Raw genomic sequence first — 23,651 nt, 5'->3', positions numbered from 1 at the left:
TCCCCCACCGCCCGCTCCGCTCCGCTCCGGCGCCGCTCCGAGCCGAGCCGCGCGCGCTCCCCGCGCCGGCCGCGCGCTTTTCGCGTGGGTTCGTCCGCAGCGCCGCGCGCGGGCAGCGGGAAGAAGCAGCCGAGGGGCGGGGGGGCGGCGGCAGGTGCACGCGCCCGGCGTGCCGCTCACCGCAACGCGACCGCCTCCCATCGCGGGAGGCCGAGCTCAGCGAGCGGTGCGGGCGCTGCGGGCCATCGGCACGGGCACCGCGCTGCAGACGGGAACACCGCGCAATGACCTCAAACGGCATCAACGGCCATGAGCGTCATGCCACAGCCAGGGACATCGTGCCATGCCCATGAGCATCATACTACAGCTGGAGACAGCATGCAATAGCCATGAGCACCACGCTACAGCCAGGGACACCATGCCATGCCAATGAGCATCATGCCGCAGCCAGGGACACCACGTAATGACCAGAAGCACCATACTACTACTACAGACACCATGCAGTGTCCATGAGCACCATGCAATGATTAAAAACATTGTACCGCAGCCAAGAGACACCATGCAACAGCTGTAAGCATGATGCTGCAGCCAGGGATATCATGCAATAACCATGAGCACTGTGCAATGACCGGGACAGCAAGTTATAGACAGGAACGCCATGCAATGGCCACAGGCACCGTGCTGCAGCCATGATTAAAACACTACAATCAGGGACATTGTGCTGTAACTTGGGACATCATGCTGCAGCCATCATCACTGAGCGATAGCCATGCACAGTGCTACAGCTGAGGAACATGTGCTGCTGCTGCTGGAGTCCCCCATGATCCAGCAGTCGCTGTGCTGTGGCTGAGGCCACCTTGCTGAACACAGCCAGCCTGCTGCAGCAACCACACTGCAGCTGGAACACCTTGCTACAGCTATGGTCACCATGCAGAGCCAGAGCAACCTGTGCTGCTGGAGCAGAGGTGCCGTGATTCCAAGCACAGAGAGTAAATAGTGACGGAGATGGAGCTCCCACTTTGCTTGAGTGGGAAGGGAGGCAAACAGAGCTGTGGGAGAGGAAGAGGCCCAGAACCATCCCATTCCCAGAGAAGACAAAAGAAAGAAAGGACAAGAAGCTTACAGAGGGAAACCCTTAATTATTACAAAGGGAGTTTCCCCCAGAGCTCCAGGACCTGGCTCCTTAGCTTTTTTAGCACCGTGACGATGATCCTGGTTCCATAGATACCGATACCATGACAACTCTGACATCATCTCTGCTTCGGACAGGAACTGCAGGGAAGGCGCAGGGAGCAGCACGCATGCACGGCTGGCACTCAGCAGGCCTGCAGGCAAAGCTGGGGGCTGCAGGGGCTCCATCACCACCTCCCTCAGACCTGTGCAGCTCACTGTCCCTGCAGGGGGACCTGTGCTGTTGCTGCTGGATCACATGGGGTATGGGTGGAGCAGGAGTGCTAATCCCTTACTGCACAAAATACTGCAAAAAGCAGAGGATTGCCACATGCTGGGCCACATCTCCAGCTCACTGGAGCCTCTTGCACGTTTGCGAGTCTGTTCTTTCTGGCTGGTGGCATCAGGGTTTATTTCTGATTCTCAGTAGGAAAAGCATGATTCAGCCTTTCATTCCTCGATGTCACCAGCTCAGTACAATTCCCATTTTACTACATGAAAAAGAAGAAAATGCCACACTGGGACCTTCTGCTTTCCTCCCACAGAAAGCAGTCCCATGGGCCTGGCCAGGGCTTTCACCCCAGCACCAAGAGCATCATCTGAATTGCAGGTTAAGAACTAAGAAAACATTCACCTAAAGGGTTATCACAGATGAAATTTTCAAAGAGCTTCAAAAGTTTACAAGCTGCTGTTGCAGTGACCTCAAAAATCATTTTGATGCTTTGAGAAAAAGTCGTCTTGTCTCTGTTAGCGCAGGGTTACAGCACTGCTCCCACTGCCACAGCTCTGCTGCCCAGCTGGGCCATCAGGGCATGTTCTGGGTGACACAAAGAACAAGACCAGGGTACTGCCTGAATCTGTTTAGTAGCCATCTCTAGTCTGCATGTAAACCGTATTTCTATTTCACTTCCTCTTGCTGCAAATAAGCTCACAGGTACAGTGAGACAGCAGCAATAGGCAAAGATCTTGAATACTTTCCTCATCAAATGGGGAAAAAGTGTTTGGAAATGCACTTCCCAGAGCATTCATTCAGCTTTCACAAGCTGCTTGCATTTACTGTTCCCCCCAGATTTCAGTGATAAGGAAAAAAAACGGAGCAGCAAGCAGACAGGTGCCTGAGATCTGCACACATTTCCATTTTACATGAGTTCAGTGGTGCAAAACAAGGGTTTGCCTCATGCTGCCTATAATTACACCGATTTCCTAATTTGCCACCAGTGCATACACAAAAAAACCCAGTTTGTTTTTCATGTGGGGTAAGTACCCGGACACAATGACCCTGAGGAAACAAGATGAGGGGCCACCACTTCCAAACCCGTTCAGGTCAGCTCTACTCACTCAGTGAAGGGCTGGTTTCAGCCAGCTCCACAGAGGTAAGAGTGGCAACGCCTTGTTCAAGGGCGTATGACTGAACATAACCAATGTATGAAAGCTTACCACTTTGTCAGCTTAATGACCGTAAGCTATGCCAGCACCATTCTGTGATGCAGAACATTATTCGCAAAAGTTTCCCGGCAGACTGCTGAGGTTGATGCATCCTGCTCCACAATGTGAGTGCTGCCACACCTGGGGATCTGGTCACGGACAAGAAGAGTTAACACAAGTTCTTCCAGCAAGACAGATCAGGTTTTCTCTGTGGCGGAGGGGAGCAGTGAAATGCCCCACTGCTACTGCAAATGAACCAACCGGTTGGCCTCAATTACTACTTCAATAACCCCAAAGAAAAATACTGATGTGAAGATGCCCAGCCCACAGAATAGCTTTGACAATGTATTTACAGCGAAGCTGCTTCAGCCTAGCAATTCAAATGAAAGCAAGCACTCTGCAGCAGCAGCATGGCCTGAGGGAGACAGGCAGGCTTCAGCCATGGTTTACAGCCCATTGATTTCAGCAGTTCCATGAGGCCTGATGTCTTTTCTATAGGCGCAGGTGGTAGAAGAGCTTGCCCTTTACATTGCTTGAACAGCATGCTTGAAGCAGCCCTTTTGATATATGTTCATTTACTTCTTACTCTGAAATGCTTTGCATTACATTCATTAGAGCTTGGCTAACACTGCTTTTGGCCATTGGTCTTTAGAAAACAGGATAGCCAATGAAATTATTTTTGAGAGGTGCTTAGAAATTCAGGATCCAGTAACAGAGAGAATGGATGTCCTGATTATCAATACGTTAGAACTGCATCCCTAGAAACCTACTTCCTGCCCCGTGCTCTAAGAGATCAAAAAAATACCTGGAAGATCCCTTATTAGATGGTTACTCATCCACTTCTGAAATGCAGCCATTTCTTAGGTGGGATTCAGCACTTACCATGGAAGTATAAACAAAAAAGTATGCTACAAAAAAATTCAGAAAGCTTTACTCACTGAAGTCACTGGGGGAAGATCTTGGTAGCAGAGTTCAATTAATCAAGATAGCATTTGTTTGGAAGAGATGTCAGAACTTGCATGAAAAATGAACCAGGTTTCCAAATGCTCTCAGTGGTGAAGTTGCAGGCTTGATATCTTATCTGCTAAACTTCTTTGTTTCTTCTCAAAATATTTCATAGCACAAAAAGTTTGGGGCTTTCTGCAAATCAGTAATCTGACCTGATTCAGTACCTGGGCTGAACTCTGCTGTGTGATAGCAAACAAACCGCAAAGAGCGAGGCAAGAGGGAAATAAGATCCCTCACTACTTTCCAAACTGATTTCATTAGGACCACAACAAATAGTCACACTGTGTAGGTCTTGGTCAAAAAAGTTGACTTCATTGCTCGTATTCTGCTACCTGCATGGTGCTGTTACAGCTAAGGAGGTATGGTAATGAGAGCAGAGCTGATAGCTACAAGGACACGGGGCAGCCTCTGAACAGCTCAAACTGTGCTCTGACATGCACAGCTTCTGCAGTTCTCATTTGAGTTACACTCAGCTCTGTGTTCAAAAGAGCTCACTCATCTCAAGTATTTTGTTATTGTTGTTTCTACCTGTGTTACACTGCAACCCACAGTGCAAGTTCCGAGCAAAAAAAGGGCTAGGACATTTGAACAGTGAACAGGGCACTTTAGTGACATACCAAAACTAAGAAATGCCTTCTTGCTTAACACAGCAAATATCAAATAGGGTCCTTGGACTTCAAAGAAAGATGTAACCTGACATAAAGTAGATCTGTGGGACAGATTAAGATGAGGGATTTTATTACAGTTGAACAACCTGGGACCCAGGGCTGCGCAGTGCAAACACTTCACAATAGCCTCCCTCAAAGAGACTGCCATCTAAACGCAAAACACAAGCAAAGGCCGGTGAAACTGCTATTTTTATCCCCATTTTGCAGAAGTTGAAGTGTGGCTACAGAAGATAAAGTGATTTACCTGGAATTTAGCAAGAAGTTAGATTCTGCAGCCACACGCTCTGCCCACACAGGCCTCGTCTCATCTGTCTCACCTTTTACCCCACCTAAGAAGCATCACGCGAAGCACAGTCAGTATCCACTGTTCACTCTACTGTGAGCTACATGTCAATGACAGAGGAAGCAGGGAAAGCCTGGCTTTGCCTGACCAAACTCTGTGTTTTGTAAGAAAGTCCCCACCAAGCACCAGGACTTAAGTTAGAACTAAAGCTTGGCGTTCTGGGTAAAACAGAAGCTCTGAGAGAACTCGTGAGATTGCCACCTGGTGTCTACTGTGGGAAAGACAGTAATTCAACTCAGCTGTTCCCTTTCTTTCTGAGGGCTGGTCACAGCTGAAGTTATTTGCCCACAACTCATGCAATTAGAGAAGAGGTATTGCACGTATTACAAAGTAACTGAAGTCACCAAAATCTCCACCCACAGACCCAATAAAGAGACTGAAGCAGCTTGCTGTTCTAAAGAAGAGGAAGAAAGAAATGGGAAAGCCAACTAAACACACACTTTGTTGCCCTCTACTGTTCATATGGTTAATGTCAAAGCAAATTTTCTCTGTAGTTAACACTACAGACCTGAGAAGAATGCTGCAGTAACAGATGACGCAAGCTAAGATGCATGATGGTATGTAATATTTGGGAGAAAAAATTCTTGGGCTAGGAAGAGACTTCTGCATTAGGAGTGCTCTAAAGAAAACCCAACAGCCTGCACAAGGACAAAGCATAGAGATAGAGGGCACCTTTCAGCAGCAAGCAATGAAACAAGGCCACAGTAAACAGGAGCAGAACTCAACAGGACTGAATGCCAGTGTCACTGCCTAGACAGTGCTGGATGCTATGAGTCCATCAGTGCAATTTTCAGGGCTGGATTAGCCTTCACTAACCTTGACTATGAATTCATTGTGCATTGAGACAAACACCTGAGCTGGCAAGAAAGTAGCATAGTGCTACTATTCCCAAAAGGGAATATATCCCTTCCTCCCAATGTGTGCCAACACAGGCCAGAACTCCAGCTGAATTCAGTGCTGACAGTCCTGTCTGTTCCAGCTGATGGCTACCTTATGTGCTACAGGTTTTGCTTTCCTTCTTTTACCTCCATTCTTCTATTAGCCTTAAAAAGGAGTTGACTTCACACAATCTTACTGGCAGTTTCTACTGAAGTGCTTATTCCTGACTATACAGAATACTGAGCAGTTCCTCTCCATCACTCAGACAAAAAGCCTGAACTGCCATTCTTAGAATGGGGAAAAAAAAACAACCAAAAGATAATGCTGAAAGAGAGGGGAGCATGGGGGAGAGCAAACCCCTTACCCTCTCCAAGCAAAACTGCAACAGGAAGAAATAACACCCACAACCTGCAGCAGGCTGCAGAGACCTGCACTCAAAGCCACTCCAGAGAATCTTAGTGCAAGTTGGAGACTGCATACAACCAACACACTGCAAAGGAACAGCTAATCCCTGAACAAATGTTGAAGGCACAGCGTTGCTTCCGTCAACATCTGCACTTGCCACTTGCTCAAGCAAATCTGCTTCCCATTCATGAAGACAATCCCCTTGTGGCTCCCTGCTCTTTGCTTTTAGAGGAAAGAGATGTCAGTTATGAATGGAAACCAGTCCATGAAAACATCAAGTCCTTTGTGAAGCTGAAGGATTATCTAGGTGCCAGTTACATGGCAGCACTGACCGAGCAAGGTCTCACAACCTCTCCTTAAGCACCACCTGCTGACTGCACTTTTCTTGCCAAGGGTTCCTCATACTGATAGGAAGCAGCTTCCCCTCACTGTCTCTGCATGGCCGTGGAGTGAATTCGCAGTTAAAAGAGTTCGCCCTCCAGTGGATGACACCCTCAACTGCCATCTTGCTAAAATGCAGCAAGATTTAAGCTACTACAACTGCAATGCTACCGTCGTTGCTGCTAGAAGCACATCACAAAAACTATCCTACTGGTCCCCAGATTAAAAACAAAACAAAACAAAACACCTCTAAATAAACAGGCGAGGACCTGGTCTGCAAAATCACTGCTATTTTTTATAGCTTCATGGTTTGAAGAGAATTGCCTGAACTCAGAAGCACAACCAAAAAGAATCAGCTGCAGCCCCACCTCAGCCAATCAATACACACTTCAGCAGAGCAGTCAAACACAGACAGCAGAAGGTTAGACATACCACTACACTGTGATACCTCCTCCTAAGACTTCATGCAGCAGGGAAGCTAGGAATAAACTCAGTTGCTTTATTATTTTCACATTGACAGGAAATATGATTTGAATACAGTTATTTTTAAAACTAGGTTTAATCAAGTGCATTTAGAATTTACATTTTTCCCCTTCTTTTTATGTACACAAACCTTCAATAGAAATTCCATACATACAAATAAAACATTGAATGTGTTATAAACGAGCAGCAAAACATCCTCCCTTGGACAGGCAAGTTCACAGAGATTTTATGTCTGAGAAACAGTAAGTCAGAGCTCTTCTGCAAAGCCACAAATATGAGAGAACAGAGCGTAAGCATAAATTTTAACCAAATGGCCATTTAGCAAAGTTACAAACTGCCCTAATAACATCCTGGCAGTCAGAGCTTGTGCCCTCATTGTATGGACTCACCCGCTGAAAATGATGGCTTCAGCTTTAAGGCAATTCCTCCTCTGCACCACTGTCAGAACAAAGCAGCACCTGCTGGCAGAAGGAGCTTTTCCTTGCACAACACAAGGAGACAAAGGTTCTGTGTTGCCACAGCCACTCTCTCTGATTTTGAGAGGGATACACAATTTTTTAATCTTTTTTCCTCTCCACACTGTTAAGACATGGACAGAAGCACCAGCCCTCCTCCGTATCACCAGCTGCTGGCCAGCACAAGGAACAGCAGGTCCAAGGACTTACCAGCAAAGCACACTTGGCACAGTTCTCTGGCCTAGCTCATTTTTAGTATTAATATGAAATGGGACAAGGCCGTTGCTTTACCAACCTGCTCATTTATGCTGATGCAAATCAGTGAGAAATCTCAATCTCATAGTGGGCAACAGAACTGTCACAGAGCAGTGGAGGGCAAATTAGAAAGGAAGAATAGCAAGATTCTTCTTCTTCACAACCAAGTGCAGAAGAAAATGCTTGTCAACACCCCAGGTGCTAAAACTGTGACAGAACTGGGCAACTTAAGCCATGCCTGACAAGGAGAAGGGTACTTTTTCTTTCTACATCCTTTTTCTTGGTCTTCACCCCACCAGTGGCCATGTATTTGGGGAATTTTGTTCGTTGCTTTTTATTTTTATAAACAAAAAACAAGAATTAAGGGCTGAATTTATTTATTCTAAGGACATCAACATGCCAACAGGGAAACTTTCTGAGCACTTTTAATAGCCCACACAACACCATGAGGTAGGAAGTCAGACTGCATACTTCATACAACTCTTACCAGTTTTGCTGGTTTTGAGTTTAGGAGCATTGATAAATAGAACTTCCCAGAATAACCAGTCCATAAAAATTTGTGTCTCACTGTTTTAACAGCTCCGACTTGAAAAGGCTTCAGTACACCATAAAACATTCAAACGTATTTCCAAAGTTCTGATTGCTTTTCTAAACAGTAAGGAGCTCCACATGTGAAGGTTTGGGGATCAAAGTTCTCAGATACAGGCTATCATCACCCTAGTACTGTTATAAAAGTAGTATCACCATTTCCACGAACCTCTCACTCTATCAAAAGCAGATTTACAAACCCACTGTAGTGCACAAAATAAGGAAGCTTACTAAAACACACAAGGAAAAGCTCAGCAGGAAGTACAGAAGGAAAAGCTCCCTATTATCACAATTTGTGCAAACTCCTGCAAACTTTCCCAGACAAAAATGCAACAAGGGCATAATATCACTACATACTTTAAGAGTTTGAAAGTATTTAGACTTCTTTGTGTGTGTGGCTTTAAAGAGAAATGCATTTATACTCATTAAATCATTTATGCTGGTATTTCACTTGAAACTGAAATTCACACTTATGTATCAGTAACACTGATGCAATATTGCTGACAAGGAGAAAATGCCAATGGAACAGACCAGTTTTACAGAGGGAATCCTTTGAGTCTTCTGTGCAATAATTCTATCTAAAGCTGACATCAGTCTTAAGGAAGACTCAAATACTGTAAGGGTATTTAAAGCTCTTTTGTTCCAGAGAGATTTTTATCCAGGTAAAAACACCAAAATATCAACCAAATCAGTAAGTAACAATCATGAATTTCAAAACACAAGCAATGCCTCAGAAACACTGTATGCTAAATCTGAATGTGCTTCATTACAGATATCAGTCTCAGAACATTACAGCGATCTTCACAATTGACAAAAATTCATAGCAGAGATGAAAAGTTATCACTTCTAAAAGCAAACAGCTCAGCAGAACTTGTCATACTGCTTCTGGATTGAAAGAAAAAGAGGAATCAATTTAAAACATCTGAATTTAAACCAGCTGAAACTTCATGATAATTATTTTGGTCCTGTTCTAGTCTCCTTTTTCTATGATACCCTCTTACATGCTAAACTCAAACACAAAAATAAAATGAGAAATCAAGGTTCCATGATTTTAGCATTTAAATTAAACATACCTGATTTCAGGTCTTTTAGCAAGTCTAACAAGCAACAGAGATCTCAAAAAAAGTTTAAGGGATATAGACAGCAGGAATTTGCCCTATCAGAACAAAAGAAGTTAAAATGACAGTGAAATTTCTAACACATCAGGATAGCAACTGCAAACAAGCATGAAATGTCAAGGGCAGCTCTCTACAACTGCGTGCAAGTAACAGGAATTCAAGTCAAAGATACAAGCAAATGCCCCTATAATAAGGAAATGTAATGAAAAAGTTTCCACAAGTTTGTCAAGTAACTCAGTTTAACACATTTCTGGCAATTTCTGTGCCACCTGTAAGGCCTCAGTTCCTCAGACAATGCATTTGATATGACCATTTATCAAGGTTAGCATAAGATGTTCAAATTGGCTTTCAGAATTGGTTCCACCTTTATTTCCACAAGTTATCTCAGCCATGCACACACACGCTCACACATATTTACTTGCCCATCTCTACATGTGACTGAACACCAGAGAGAATCTGTTGGATTTCCAAAGCAGTCCCCTATGAATTAATCACAACTACCATCTTTCCAACCATCTCGCCAGCGCTCATCCACACGAGAGCAGTCAAATTCAGATTTGCCCAGTTTCCTGTTCACTTCATTGTGAAGAACGCATAACCACTGGGAGAAGTTATTTCTGTTGCTAGTATCAGGCTGATTTGTTCGCAATCTGCAAACAGGGAAGAGGAAACAAGTGTTACTGCTTTAGTCACCAATCTCAAAACCCAAATCAGGCACGTAGCACGCAGACAGCTAGTTTCCATTTCTGTTACCATGAGAGGAACACAAAATGGACCCCAGGACAGAGCACACTGTAATTCTCAGAGGCTGAATCTCCACAGTAAAATGCCAGTGATCACAACTAACCTGGTTTCATTCAGCTCCTAGTCTTGTCAATTGTAAAAGGCAGAGGCATCAAAAGGCTTAGCTGTGATAAACAGCAAGAATTATCTGTGGTCATCAATACACTGATTTTTTTTTAAGGATTCTTAGCATAGCAATACACGAAAAACATTACGCAGGTTTTTTGCCACATGATACTTGATAATTTTGTTTCAAGTGTTTTTTTCATGTTCATTATCCAAAAAAAATTAAAAAATAAAAAAATAAAAAGTTCAAATTTTTGAGAAACACGTTGATGGTGACAGGGGTAGAAAACTACCACATACAACAGCTCGTTTCAAGTATTTGCCTCCCCTGCTGTGAGTTTGTGGCTATTCTGAAATATAAGCACACTTGCCTACCAAACCCTGAATCATTTCAAGTCCAGGTTGCGTGCAAGTCTAGTCTGAACCAGAAGGCCATAAACTGCCTCAGGGAGGCCTTGTAGGCAGCACTACTTAACCAGCAGCACTATTAAAGGTATTTGTTTTCTGAATAAGTCTTTCTTTGATCTATGCAGCGGAAGAGACCAGTTCAGTTGTCTATAAACCCCAACAGCAGGAAGAGCAAAGATACGCAAATACCCACGGCAGGCCAGTACTCCAGGCCCCTTCAGCAATAACAAAACAAAACAAAAAACCAACAGAAGAAACCGATGAGGCAACTCACCTTTCCCTCAGATCCTCAGCGCAGTGCTCACACGGGTAGAACTTGGAGAAGAGGTGGATAAAGTCCCTCATCTCCTGCTGCTGGGTGCCCGAGGGGCGCTCAGGGTAGTAGGCCGCCATGGTGTGCAGGAAGGCCCAGGTGCTGCGGCCCAGCTGCTCGCTGTCCAGGGGGCAGTTGGGGGGCGGCTCCTTCTCCTCCACCGCTGCCTGAGGAAGGGGAGGGAGAGAACTGTGGGGGCAGCGGAGGAAAGCATCGCGGTGAAGGGATGGCAACAGAGCCCAGAGCCACACGCACGACGGGGAGAAAATGTGAGCTCCCTGGCACCCCTGGGGAGGGGGAAGCGGGAGGGTGCGGCCCCACAGCGCTGGGGGCGGGGGGGAAGCCCGCTACTCGCCACGACCCCGGCCCACACCCCGCCTTACCACGCCGCTCGCTGTCGCCTGCTTCCTCTGCTCGCGGAGCCAGCTCTTGAAATCCGTACAGGCCCTGCAAGGCTTCTTAGGTTGGTCCTCCGCTCCGGAGCCGGCAGCCCCGGGAGGGACAGTGAAATGAAAAGCGAAAGGGCCGCCTTCAGTGCCGGGGAACGTCGAGCCGCCGCGGCCAGGCCGGCCCTCACTGGGCGCCGCCATCTTGGCGCCGCGGTGCACTGTGGGCCGGGGGCGGCCGCGTCCTTTGGCAGCGCGGGGCTACGACTGCCCGGCCCTGGGAGGGCGGTTTGGGTCTAAAAGTCATGGAAGTGCCCCTCAAGATTTTGAAGGGGGTTTTGAGGATGTGAAGTGAGAGGGTTGCTCTTTTCTTTCTGTTTGGTTCAGTGCTGCTGTGCCCTCAGAGGGGTTTCCAGGCTGTAGGATGGATATCCCACCATGAGCTCTAGAACACGGTTTGCACCCCTTTCCACTTTTCACCTCTCCATGTCCCGCAGGCCAAGTGAAAAACACAGCATTCTCTTTAATACATGAGTGGCTGGGATGAAGGTGGGCCAAAACAGCAGCTTAGGATGATTTAAATCATCAGTTTGTGTAGGATTTTTGACACACAGCCCAGTTCCCATTCAGACAGCACCATCCTCCCATGTCCCTGCACATCTCCACACGCTGTTCCTTCCTGGATGTTCTATACCTACTTGAAATGCACCCTGAGTCTTTTCTCTGATGTTAAATTAAGTGCTGTTCTGTTGCAGATTCTGCCGAGGCACAATTTGCATGAAAGGGGCTGGAAAAGTACTGCTCATTTTCAGCTCTTACATTCTGATATATTTAACCCAGCGTGGTGAAACGTTTTTGGTAGATAATGCATCAAAGAAAATGCTTCAAAGATTTGCCCTTAGAAAAGATTTCAAAACTTAGTGTGCTCTGCATGGGAATGGCCCATGTGTTTCCTGGTCCACACAGCACTGTGTTGATGATCTCTGTCCTCAGGCCTGGCTCTGTTATTCATATTTGCAATTCCATGAAAACATTTTGTTGCAGTCATTCACAAGGGAAGGAGAAGAAACATGAGCAACTGCAGCTACTGGCTTTGTCTGAAGTCGTAGACAGCCATAAATACAAAAATATCTCATGTATGAAAGGGACAACCTAGTAAAGGAAAAAATATTCTTTGTATTTGTTTTCCTGCCCACCAGTAAATATTTAAGTGATGCTGATGACCTCATGCTTTTTTTCAAATTCTGAAAAAAAGAGTATGCTGGTATACAGAAGAGACATCATGGGAATTTCCTGCAGCTCCTTACTGCTCAGCCTTCTGACAATTACATAGTTGCAGAGATGCTTGTAAGTCAAAGCGGTGTCCTCGATTGACTGTTAACAGTCTGTTTGCTTTCTTGTTAGTGATTGCATTTATGTAGTCAGTTAAATTATAAGCAAGATTGATTTTTATTTGAAAGCAAATAGTTCATAAACTCAGAGAAAGCTGTCGCCTAATGTGTGATCTGTGCTCAGTGTTGTTCTCCCTACCCCTTTTCTGGTCAGAGGGAGCAAGAAGAACAGAAACACTGGAAACATTGCAATGCTCACATACAAATAATAGCGAGGAAATCCACTTTCCTGTCTCTGACTGAATCTAAGTGCAGTCTGACTGTCTCCTGCAGTGGAGATGAAGCATACTTGTACTGCCCAGGTGAGGCTTCCTCAGCCCCAGTCCGGGCATGAAGTAACCTGCAGCAGGCTCTGCTAACAACACACCTATATCTTGCTTAATGTAATTGTATCTGGAAAACAGGGCTCACCAAAGCTTACTGGATAGGTACATCTTCCGAACAGTCGCTCAGTAGCTGGAATAGGGGATGTAATGACGCTAATTACCAGGAAGCATTGGTAAACTCTGTTCTGGAGAAAAAGTGAAGGGTGTGTTTGTATTTCTGAGAGGAAGACTGCTGTTTGATGTTCTGCTCTTATCTTGGCATTCACTAAATTAGCTCACAAGCTGGCAGGTGACAGCGAGTGCAAAGGGAAGGAAGCAGAAGTGGGGCAGTAGTGGGAGTTGAGCTGTGCGTGAGGCCAGGCACGTATCCTGCTGCTTTCCCTCTGGCCAGCTGGATTGGGCACCTCCAAGTCCCACACAGGAGTGGGGGCTGAAAGCAGCAGCAAGGCAGGAGGGAAGAGAGGAGGAAGGGAGACACCAAGGAAGCAGCTCTTCTCACTGCAGTTGGGCCCCCAGCTACAGCAGAGTGCGTGTGCATTCAGCTATGGTTAGGTTGACATAAAACCTGCTAATTTTCACAGATAATTGGTGCAACTAACAGAGAGAGGACACAACTCTTGCTGCTACCCTTATGGCCCGCTTTCTAGGATGCAAAGGATATGGAAAGGTAATACTCAGTCCAGGCTGCCTTTTGGCATGTAATTGTCTCTGTAACTAGATTTTGAGCAGAGAATAGGGAATGATACTTGCAGAGACTTTTGCTTCACTTTGGAACCTAAACATCACTGACTTTTCATGAATGTATTTTAAGTGCTTTAGAGAATTTTCACAGAATCCCAGACTGGTTGAGGCTGGAGGCATCTCTGGGTCCCTCTGGTCCCACCCTGCTCCAGAGCAGATGCCCAGCAGCACATCCAGGTGGGACTGGACAAGTCTAGAGGGGAGACCCCACAATCTCTCAGGGCATCCCCATGCCTCTCAGGACTTACCCTATATCTCTCAGGACTGTCACTGCATTTTTGGGATGGTTGTGTAGATACTTCCAGTTGAATATAACAGTTACTCTGCCAGGAAGTTGACACCTGTGCACAGGTCAGAATGTGAGCCACAAGTCCAACTAATTAGAAAGACAACATTAAGAATTAGTCATGCAGTTTGCTGAGAACTCACAGTGAACTAGGAAATGGCAGCTGAAAAACACAGTGTATATTTCTAGGTATATGATTCATATATACTGAACAGCTTTACCCAAGAAAAACATTGCTTGCAGAGTTTCACAAGACACGAACCTGTCTCCTGTTATCAGGAAGGAGTTCGCTGCCATACCTCACACCTCACTGCCAGAGACATCAGACCCTGACCACATCTGTCCTGGAATACTGAGATCTGTTCAGAAGTGCACTGTATGGGATCAGTGCTGCTGGGGGTTCAGTCTTCTTCCTCACCCTTCTGCAGCTCTCCCTGACTTTTGCATGGTTCCTTTCTCCAGAAGTAGGTCAAAGCAAGTAGACAGCAGTAAATCTTAGCAGGTGGTGAAGGAAGAGATTTTCCTCATATAACAATTCTGATGAAAGTGTGTTGACTTTTGAGGGATTAACACCACAAAGCAGCAGTTTGCTTTCCAGTAGACTCTTCTCTACACTGCATTGTTGAGTGAGGATTAAGCATTAATTTCTCTGCTTTATGAAAAGAAATAGGAACACAAACATGTAGTCTTCACTCTGAAATAAAGGTGCGTTTTTAAGTTGGACTCCCAGAGCTGGAGGAAACTCCAGAGAGATAAGTAAGACACTTTGCATATTCTGCTTGGTGGTGGTGGGGAATGAGGAAAGGGTAACCTAAGAATTAGCATTTCTCTGACTAATCTGCAAGGAATACAATGGTTTTGTCTGTGACCAGATTTTACCACACTTAGTGTGAAGCAAGAATAGATTTTACCTGCTTCAAAAGAGTATTTCTGCACATTGGCTAATCCTTGCTTGGTTTCCATTGGGTTGTGTTTCTGAGGATCCCCACAGGGTTCCTGAGGTTCCATCCCGCCCTGCCGTGGGTCTCAGCACAAACACATTGTGCTCTTACCACAAAAAGCGTTCATCAAACACCTCTTGTTTCTTTGCTCTAGGAAATGATGCAGGAAACTTTCTCTTGTCACAGGCTTAAGTTTCATTCTTAACCTTCCTGGAAGCTTTATTCTTGAATCACGTTTTTGCCCTTTGTATGACCTTAGGAAATCACACAGCTTTTACAAAGGAGCTATGGTTGCAACAGGTGCTTTGTAAATGTCCTTTTAGTATTTTATGGGTTCTAAGCACACCAGATGAGGAAGGCAGCTTTCCCCCTGCCGTTGGCAGCTGTGTGCTGAGGGCATTTAAGGGAAAACCAACAAATCTGCTCTGTGCTTTCACCCTCAGCTGGTGGGTGTGAGGTCTGGGGGTTGCCATGCTGCAATGGTTTTTACCAACTGGGGCTGGGATCGTGCTGCCAGTGGCCTGAGAGTGGTCTGGACCCCAGAGCATGGAGACAACGATGGGGGTGTTCCTGGCACCTGCCCATGGCAGATCAGCCTGCACCGTGGGCAATTTGCTGTGATTCAAACGAAAACTCCACTGCTGGATATTGCAGAATGCATTTTTGGTGCTGGGCAGACTCTGCAAGTTCATCACCTAGACAGAGAGGTCCTGCAGCCCCACTGCATCAGGCTCCAGTTGTTACACACATGAGGTCATTATCACAGCTCTTCTTGCTCAGTCCCTCACTGATTATCATTAAGGAAATCTTTCATGAGGGAGTGAAGCCACTGCTGAAGTTCAGCCCTGGGGATTGCCGTGTCCTGAATTGGATTCAGCTGCACGCTGAAAAATGCCTCATTCTGTGCAGCAGCTGCAGGAGTTAGGAGGAAATCAAATACCTTCTTCTGGATTAAGTACTGTAAAATCTCTCAACCCAGGCTTTGTGATTATTGGACTTCTTATTGTTTATGAAGTAAAGGATATTACTGTCAACTCTGGTGTTTGATTTTTTTCCCTTTTAATCAGTGTCTGTTTATCTATTTAATAGAAGTCTAAAACCTCTTTGTACTCTTAAAATCAGCTTTTAGCAGCTGGCCTTTTCATTAGAGGTGCTGATAGGTTATGTGCTATCACATAAGGTGACCTCCAAGAACAGCAAAGGGCAGGTTTTGATCCTGAAGGTGATGGGGGAGAAGTCTGAGCTCTCATAGCAGCATCACTCCCAGCAAATGCCCCCCTCTGCCTTGCCCATGGTACAGCACCTTCCTTCTGCTCTCTGTCTTGCAGCTACAGGAGCTCAAGTGTGCTCTGAGGACTTTTTCTCTCTGCCTTTCCCTAGAGAGTTTGCAGGGGATCACTGAGTCCAGCAGTTCCTACCGTGTTGGACATAAAAAGATAAATGCATGAGTTCAGGTCTCAGCTTGAGCAGCTCAGACCCAATCCTATGTGTAGAAGAGGATGTTTGTAACACGGGTTTGGTTTTTTTTTCATCCTTGTGTATTTGAGATGACCACTGCTTGTTGGGGTTTGGAAGAGGCTGCTGCAAGGCTTGAGTTCTGGCTCTTGTGGATGTAGGACTGGTTCAGATGTTTCTCTCACTCTGTCTGTTTGCCCTCCAGTTCAATACACCAATTAAAAGTTATTCCTGGTTCATATGAAATGAAAAGAAAATTCCTTGGTGTCTATTTCATATGGACATTTTTACACATGGAAAGTTGTTTTTGCTATTGAAATACGGCAGGGAAAGCTTCTGGGCCTTTGTGCAGCCCTGCAGCAGCACCAAATGAGCTCTGCTCAGTTATCAGACTGCAGGCTTTTAGAGGCAGCTGCTCTGCTATTGCTCTCATGCTCAGGCAGAGGCAGAGGTAATTGTGGAGAAAAATCCAGGTTTTGCTGCTTTCTCAAAGCTGGACAGTCCCCTGCTATGTATTACCTGCTATTTGATGATCTCTTTTGTACCCCATAAAGCAATCAAAGACAAATTAATTGCTGTATCTCAAAAACTGCGTAAATATACACTGATGATGCAATGACAGCTCCTGATACTTGGAGTCAAATGCTCTCCTTCCTGGCAGTCATTTCTGACTGCTGTTAATAGTTACACACCTGCGGGTACTGATTCTAGGCAGGATGGTGTGGAAGTAGCAGGAGACACAGTAAGCACAACACAGTGTTGAGGAGATGTGTGCCCAAATGAGCCCACGCAGAAGTGGAGTTAATAGATTCTTTTGGACCGTTCTCCATCTGCCCCTGCAGGCGTGACACTGACCTGCCATGGTTTTGGAGTGATTTGAGGGTGCTCTAGGAGCAGTACCACGGGCACCAGTTTTGCTCATGCTTTGCTTTGAGATCCCTGTCACCAAGCAGTCTATCTCAGAACATCAGCTCTCCATGCAGTGGGGTGGATTGCCAGCCCCAGGTGATCCTAAGCCTCCACATAGTCTCACCCTTATGTTGTGGCGCTGAGTGATGCTTTCTGTATCTCGCTTCTGCTTTACAGCCACCCCTCTACATGATTGCACTGAGAGCTTTGAAATGTGGCAAAGCTTTTGGAATTGTCAAACACAAGGCCATTACCTACTCTTCTTGCATTACTGGCAATCACAGTATTTACATAGAATGAAAATATGTCTAAACTTCCTCCAGCGGTTTGGTACGTGTTCAGAGTTCAGATTTTCTGAAGACTTCAACTGTCTCTGGCTTTTTCCACTTAGGGTAAACAGTTTTACACCTTTACACTTTTGGAAATACACTGAGTTTGTGTTTGCTCTGGGACAGAAAACCAACACGGTGTGTTTTGCTTGGTGTTGGCCACTCAATGGCACCAGCACACATGACCCCATCCCGGAGCACAGTTGTGCTGCTGGAGGAGCTGCCATTTCCGTTGGTGGCTTGCAAATGCTAACAGTCATAAAGAACAATCCCTCTGGATGCAAAGATCTCCTTCTCTCGCCACAAAAGCCAGCCAGGTTTAGCAGCACGTGACTTTGCTGACCAGCTGCAAGCAGAGATGGAGGATCTAACCCTCGTGCAGCAAGTCTGCCTTGTATCCGTGTCACCCTATCAGCCGGGGAGTGTCCAGAGAAGGCAGGGAAGGGGTTTTCCCACCAGATGCATGCATGGGACTGAAGTGCTTGCTGTACAACTTTTCCTTAACAAAGGAGACCAGGGGTCCAGCAGCAATAGATCAGACTTCACCAACACACTTCCTTTGTCCCCAGCCGCTGCCACCCAGCAGGCAGGGGCAGCCTCACATGTTTTCATGAAACCAAAGCCCTAATTAGTGTATTTTCTAGCTGCTCCGAAGTCATTTTGTCTGACTTCCCAATGGGATTCTGTATCAGCTGATTGTGATTTTTATTTTTTTTAATAGATGAAAGGTACTCTGCACCTGTTGCTAAGGGATTTAAGAAGCCCAGTGTAATCAGAAAATGGAAGGGAAGGCAGGGCTGAGCCTCTCCATTTGGGCTCCAATAATGATAATGATTCAATTCAGGCTTCATCAAAGAGGGGAGAGCGGGCAGGGCAAGCGGCCAGATCACACAGATGCCCCTAGACCAAGCCATAACCTGAGGCATGCCACAGCCACAGGTCAGGGAGAGGACGGCCTTCCAGGGCTGTAATTACCAACCAGGCAGTGCCTGAGGGCAGCAAGGAGCAATTGCTGCAATGAAGCAAATCCATCTCCTCGCTCAGCTTTTCCCACCAGGCAGGCTGTGCTGCGCAGTGCTGGCTGCCATTGCTGATCCATAGGCCTGGGGCTCTCCTGGGAGTGGTTCTCCACCTCCCTGTCTACTGCATTGAGTGCAGGTGGATGCCCAGGCCTGAGGCAGGACCTCAGGGTGCTTTAGGTGCATGTTTTCACATTAAAATCTTTGGGATTTCTTCAGTTACGCCCCTGGGACCCGTTCACCCTTTGCTGTAGCAGTGTAAGCATCAGTGTCTCCCATTTCTTTCTGAGAGCATACGAGTGTGGATAGGGCTACCAGGGCTCCTTTTGGAGTCGAGCACCTTTTACTAAACAGGTAGGAATCACTCGTGAAGAAGAGAGATTTGTAGCAGCTGGCATGCACATGAAATCCTGTCTGATTTGTTCTTTACAACCATGTTCGTGATCAGCTCTGGGGACTGCTGTGATTGCAGCCTAAGCTGTTATGGCCACGGATGGCTCCCATAAGGGCGTTGGTGCAGCAGAGCCATAAATGCATCCGTTGAAGGAAACACAGTGCGCTGTCTGAGAACAGCTGCTGCTGCTGCTGCCCAGAGAGCTCTGCTAACGCCAGGGGGTGATGAACCCAGTGATAACAGAAACCCAAGGATGATAGAAACCCAGAAATGATGTACCTAGCGATGACAAACCTTCCTGGCAGCAGGGAGGACCATTTATAGGCACCGTTCTCTAAAGCATGCGATAAGATAAAGCGCTTTTCTCCAGCTCCCTGAACTATGCCCCAACACCTGTGCTCAGTATTTGCACATTAAAGACAGGGGAGCAAAAAAAAGGCATGCGATAATTGCAAAATGACAGAGTTTTTCCTCAAGCTGCTGGGCGGAGGAGGAAGCAGTGAAGGAGTGTGGCCCAAAGAGCCGGTGCCCTCCCTCCAGCCCACAGTATTTAAACGGCAGGAGGCCGTGCCCTGCTCAGCCTCCAGCTGCAGGACAGGCAGTGAGGGAAGATGAGCCGGTTCCCAGTGGATGTGAAGGCTGTAGGCTTGATGCAATGCAGAAAGCAAAAGGTATTTTAACCTGATATGGTTTTTTTTTTCCTTAAATGTTATTTATTTTTAGTTATTTCAGGAATATGCATGCTCATTAACCTTCAGTGTTATTAAAGTGTTATTATTTAGGACATGGGTCCCTTAGACTTGTTCATAATTGTTCAGCTCATAAGAAAGTGGTTATCTGAGAGACTGCTGTTTTCCTCTTCGCTGTTTCAGACTTTCTTTCTGTTTTTAATGCTCATTTGGGACCCTGAAATTAAGGAAATATCTTGGTAGGTTTAGTTTTTAATTTCATCTCTTACGTGACAGTCTGTTAGCCCAAACCAAAAACTAAATCACAGATCCTGTCAAATGCTCATTGCTTGAAAACATCCAGTATTGAACATCATGATAAGGATGCATTCTTTTTCTCTTCTATTTTCCCAGAAGTATATGATGTTCGTGTCCTGGTCAGATCAAAACAACATTCTCATCTACCGGACACTGGAAGAATTTAAGAGATTCCATGTAAGTGAATATCTCCCTGAAATAACATCCACATCCTGGGGAAGGAGGAAGGAGATCAGCATCCCTACTCACTGCTTTGTCTCACTTTTAGAAAGAACTGAAGAGAAAATTCCCCATTGAGAGTGGATCGCTCAGGAGATCTGACCGGATCATACCCAGGTTTAAAGGTAGGGAGGAAAACTCACTGAGGGATCAGCAGACACGACACAGCCATTGGGAACAGCTGTTGTGGATGACATAGACCTTAGTCACTAGCTGCCATTGACTTACAATAGCATAGAAACACCTGGTTTTGGGTATAAATGCACTTGGTAGATGAGTATTACACTTTTATTGGCTTGGGGCTCTTAGTAACATTTACAGATGAACTACAACAAATTTTAGATAGGCAAAAATGTTATCAGGAGCTATTTAAAACAAGGAGGCAGATGCAGCTGCATATGCTTTGGGTGGGGGTGCAGTAAGCGGGGCAGTGCTGTGCTCAGGCACAGCTGCTCTGATCCAGGTCTGCTACTGTCTTGGATCAACTTTGCTTTTGTTATTTTAAAGATATAAATGGGAAACAGAGGAAGAGTGGGAAGATAAGCAGGTCCCTGGAGCGACTGAAATTGCTGGAAACTTACTCGCAGGAACTGCTGAAAGTGGATGCTAAAATCTCCCAGGGTGAAGATGTGATTCAGTTTTTCAAGGCACAAACTCAAGACCTCGATCCCTGCTTTCCTGAAGACAGGTGTGAAATCCTATTTGTATTTTTTGTTTGTGTATCTCTTCGTAAAAACGTTGTAGAGAAATACCAGTTACATTTTGGAGCAGAAGAGCAGAGATGTTCTACCCAAATTTTCTACTGTTTTGATATCTAAGCTGCTCTTAGTCTACAGAATAATCATGATTTTACTGAAATTACTACTTGACAGCCTTCTATGGGAGCTTTCAGTAAACCAACATCAAACTTTGCTTTTCAGTGTTGTAATCATGCCATCAGAAATTGGAAGGGAAAAGAAGAAAGAGGTGCAGCAGCAGCAGCAGCAGCTTTCCATTACGTACCCTCAGGTGTCTCAGAGCTACCGATGCATTGAAACCTTTGAAACCAAAGACACAAAGAACAAGACTTTCAACGTCGCTAAGAAGGAAATTGTTGAAGTGTTACTGAAGGACATGACTGGTAGGTTTGATTCAGATCCTGCCATTTCAGGGATGCATGCTGAAAGATTTCTAGATTGATTTAAGGCTCGGCAAACATTAAGGCTGTAACATCAAGCACATGGGTGACGTTGGTACACGTAGGGTGTTTACCTGGATTTAAACAGGAGGAAACAAGTGGTCTGTTCTTTTCTAATCGAGGGATGCATGGGTCTGAGCTGAGACCTAGGACCTTATTCCCAGCAGAAAGCTTTTCGTGCTTTGCAGAGCCCAACACGTCTGCATGCTGCACTCTGGTCTGGATAGAGCTCTGCCAAAGTGCCAGCACTGAGCTGGTCCATGGAACATCTGCCTATGGCTCCTGCCTGTGCCCCTACACTGAGGTGTTATTGATCATCTCTCTGCTTTCTGCTGGCTTTACAAATTTTGTTCTACTCTTTGCTGCAGGGTGGTGGCTTGTGGAAAATGCAGACAAGCAGATAGCCTGGTTCCCAGCCTCATACCTGGAACAGATCAGTGTTCATAAGGATATCCAGAACATCAGGAATTCAGATGAGGAGGGTGAGTATGCTTCTGTGTCAAGGCATCAACTCTGGTTTCAAGGTCACACCTTGCTCATCCTTCACAGAATGGGTTCTGAGGAGGTTGGCAGAGCTCTTGCCCAACTTTCCCTCTGTAAGAAAACGCAGCCTTCCCTTCTGCCCCCAGGCAGCCTGTACTTTGTCATGCGGGCCTACGAGTCACAGAAAGCAGACGAGCTCTCTCTGAACAAAGGCGTGGTGGTGGAGGTGGTCAGGAGATCCGACAATGGCTGGTGGCTCATCCGGTAAGGAGACTTCTCCAAAGCTGGTTTGAGATGAATACTTTCCTCTTCCTGATGCCCTGTGTGCACACAAGCCTTGTGTGCTCCCCTACCTTTTGTCAAAGCTGGAAGAGTCCTTCAGTTCAGTGTTTCTTTTCCCCTTTCCTCCTCAGTTACAACGGGCGCACAGGCTACATGCCCTCCATGTGCCTCCAGGCCTACAAGAACCCCCACCACAGGCTGCAGACCATCATGGGCAGTGGGCTCCACATCTCCACACCCAACCTCTGCTCCTCCTTTCCGGCTCCCCAGCTCCTGCGAGACAGCACAGCAAGGGATTGCACCTCAGGGGATGGCAGTGATGAAGCTGTGAGCTCCTTGAGGAACAGATCACAATCTCTGCCCAGGGTCATTTCCACTCCAGATCTGGAGTCTGACAGCTCCTCGCTCAGCTCAGGCAGTGAACCCAGCAGTGTGCTGAGCTGGAAGCCGGACTTGTCCAGGTCTCTGCCTGCAGTGGAGCAGGCAGCGAGCCCAGTCCTTGGACCCACCTCAGCCACACACAGCAGCAAATCTCCACGCCTCACCCACAAGGACAGGAACGACTCAGGCTTTGTGGAGCCATCTGCTGCTGACCTAAACTCCCTCGCTGACTCAGAGGTGCCCACAGGTGCCCCCAAGGTGCCCACGCGTCCCTCGGCCCATGAGATCCTCCAGAGATGCAGCACAGTCACCAAGCGTGCCCTGCAGCAGTCAGCTGCCTGCCCACCCCTTCATCCCCTGCCCAGCGCTCACTAGGGCCCCATGCCTCACATTGCAGGGACTGCTGCTTTCTGAGTTTGCAGACGTGGTTTTGCTGGGTTAATGCTGTAGCATGCACGCCATGGCCAGGGAGCTTTAACCAGGGCACACGCTGTTACTGGCAGAGCTGCAGTAGGATCCAGCAGCTTCTGTTTAACATAGGTCACTTAGGGCTCAGTACCCTTCCTTAGACACATACTTATCCCACACCACCATTTATCAAAATGTCTCAATTTTCTTGCACGAATCCTCACTCTGTGGCTACCTGACAGTGCTGGAGAACAGAGGAGTGAAACCCATAGCTACAGACACGTGAACAGCATTTACCTGAATCCCTGGAATAGATCTAAGTTCTATTTAATTTTTTACTTTAAGGTTACATGAACTCAGGTAGCAGAAAACTGACCAGGCAAAAGCATGTGTGAATTGGCTGGACTCTGAATGGCTGAGGACAAAACACATTGGTAGTACCTAGGAATTTCATCTCTTACCTTGCCTTAATGGCATTCTGCAGGCATAGGGATAAAAAGGGCTGTAGTACAGCTTGTGTGCTGGCTGGGTAGTGTGGGTAGTGTGAGCCAGAGCTCCCAGTGATGAGCAAAACTTAAAGAGGGGGTTTGATAGCAACTGAAATTTACAGTACTTCCTATACTAAATTCATCTGCTAAAACTGAGTTAGAAAAGTGATAGATTTATATAGATTGCTGCCTTTAATTTTAGTTAGCCTTCCATTATGTCTGTTTTTGTTTTTTTTTTTTAAATCAGGCATTTTAGCCAGCTTGCAAGGTGTTTGTTTTGTTCTAAGTTTTATACACTTGTC

At 46.2% G+C, this 23,651-nt stretch overlaps 2 protein-coding genes across 2 annotated transcripts; one reads left to right on the top strand and one right to left on the bottom strand.

Moving 5' to 3' along the window:
• Positions 1–6,765: 6,765 nt before the first annotated feature.
• Positions 6,766–11,338, bottom strand: GFER (growth factor, augmenter of liver regeneration). The gene is made up of 3 exons (XM_042864350.1): positions 11,132–11,338; positions 10,710–10,915; positions 6,766–9,828 (listed from the first exon to the last, which is right to left on the bottom strand). Exons 1-3 carry the CDS (start codon positions 11,336–11,338, stop codon positions 9,666–9,668), a joined length of 576 nt encoding a protein of 191 aa, XP_042720284.1. The 3' UTR covers positions 6,766–9,665.
• An 8,199-nt stretch (positions 11,339–19,537) lies between these two features.
• Positions 19,538–23,500, top strand: NOXO1 (NADPH oxidase organizer 1). Its single transcript, XM_042864622.1, has 8 exons — positions 19,538–19,596; positions 20,008–20,088; positions 20,180–20,255; positions 20,638–20,818; positions 21,051–21,250; positions 21,676–21,789; positions 21,937–22,054; positions 22,204–23,500. The coding sequence occupies exons 1-8, from the start codon at positions 19,576–19,578 to the stop codon at positions 22,826–22,828; spliced, it is 1,416 nt and encodes a 471-aa protein (XP_042720556.1). The 5' UTR covers positions 19,538–19,575; the 3' UTR covers positions 22,829–23,500.
• Positions 23,501–23,651: the final 151 nt, after the last annotated feature.

Source organism: Lagopus leucura, unplaced genomic scaffold (genome assembly GCF_019238085.1).
Source record: "Lagopus leucura isolate 7727_CA_CO unplaced genomic scaffold, USGS_WTPT01 Super-Scaffold_760, whole genome shotgun sequence".
In the NCBI taxonomy this organism is placed as follows: Eukaryota; Metazoa; Chordata; class Aves; order Galliformes; family Phasianidae; genus Lagopus; species Lagopus leucura.
The sequence above is the reverse complement of the archived record's forward strand: the minus strand, read 5'-3'. Positions and strand labels throughout refer to the sequence as shown.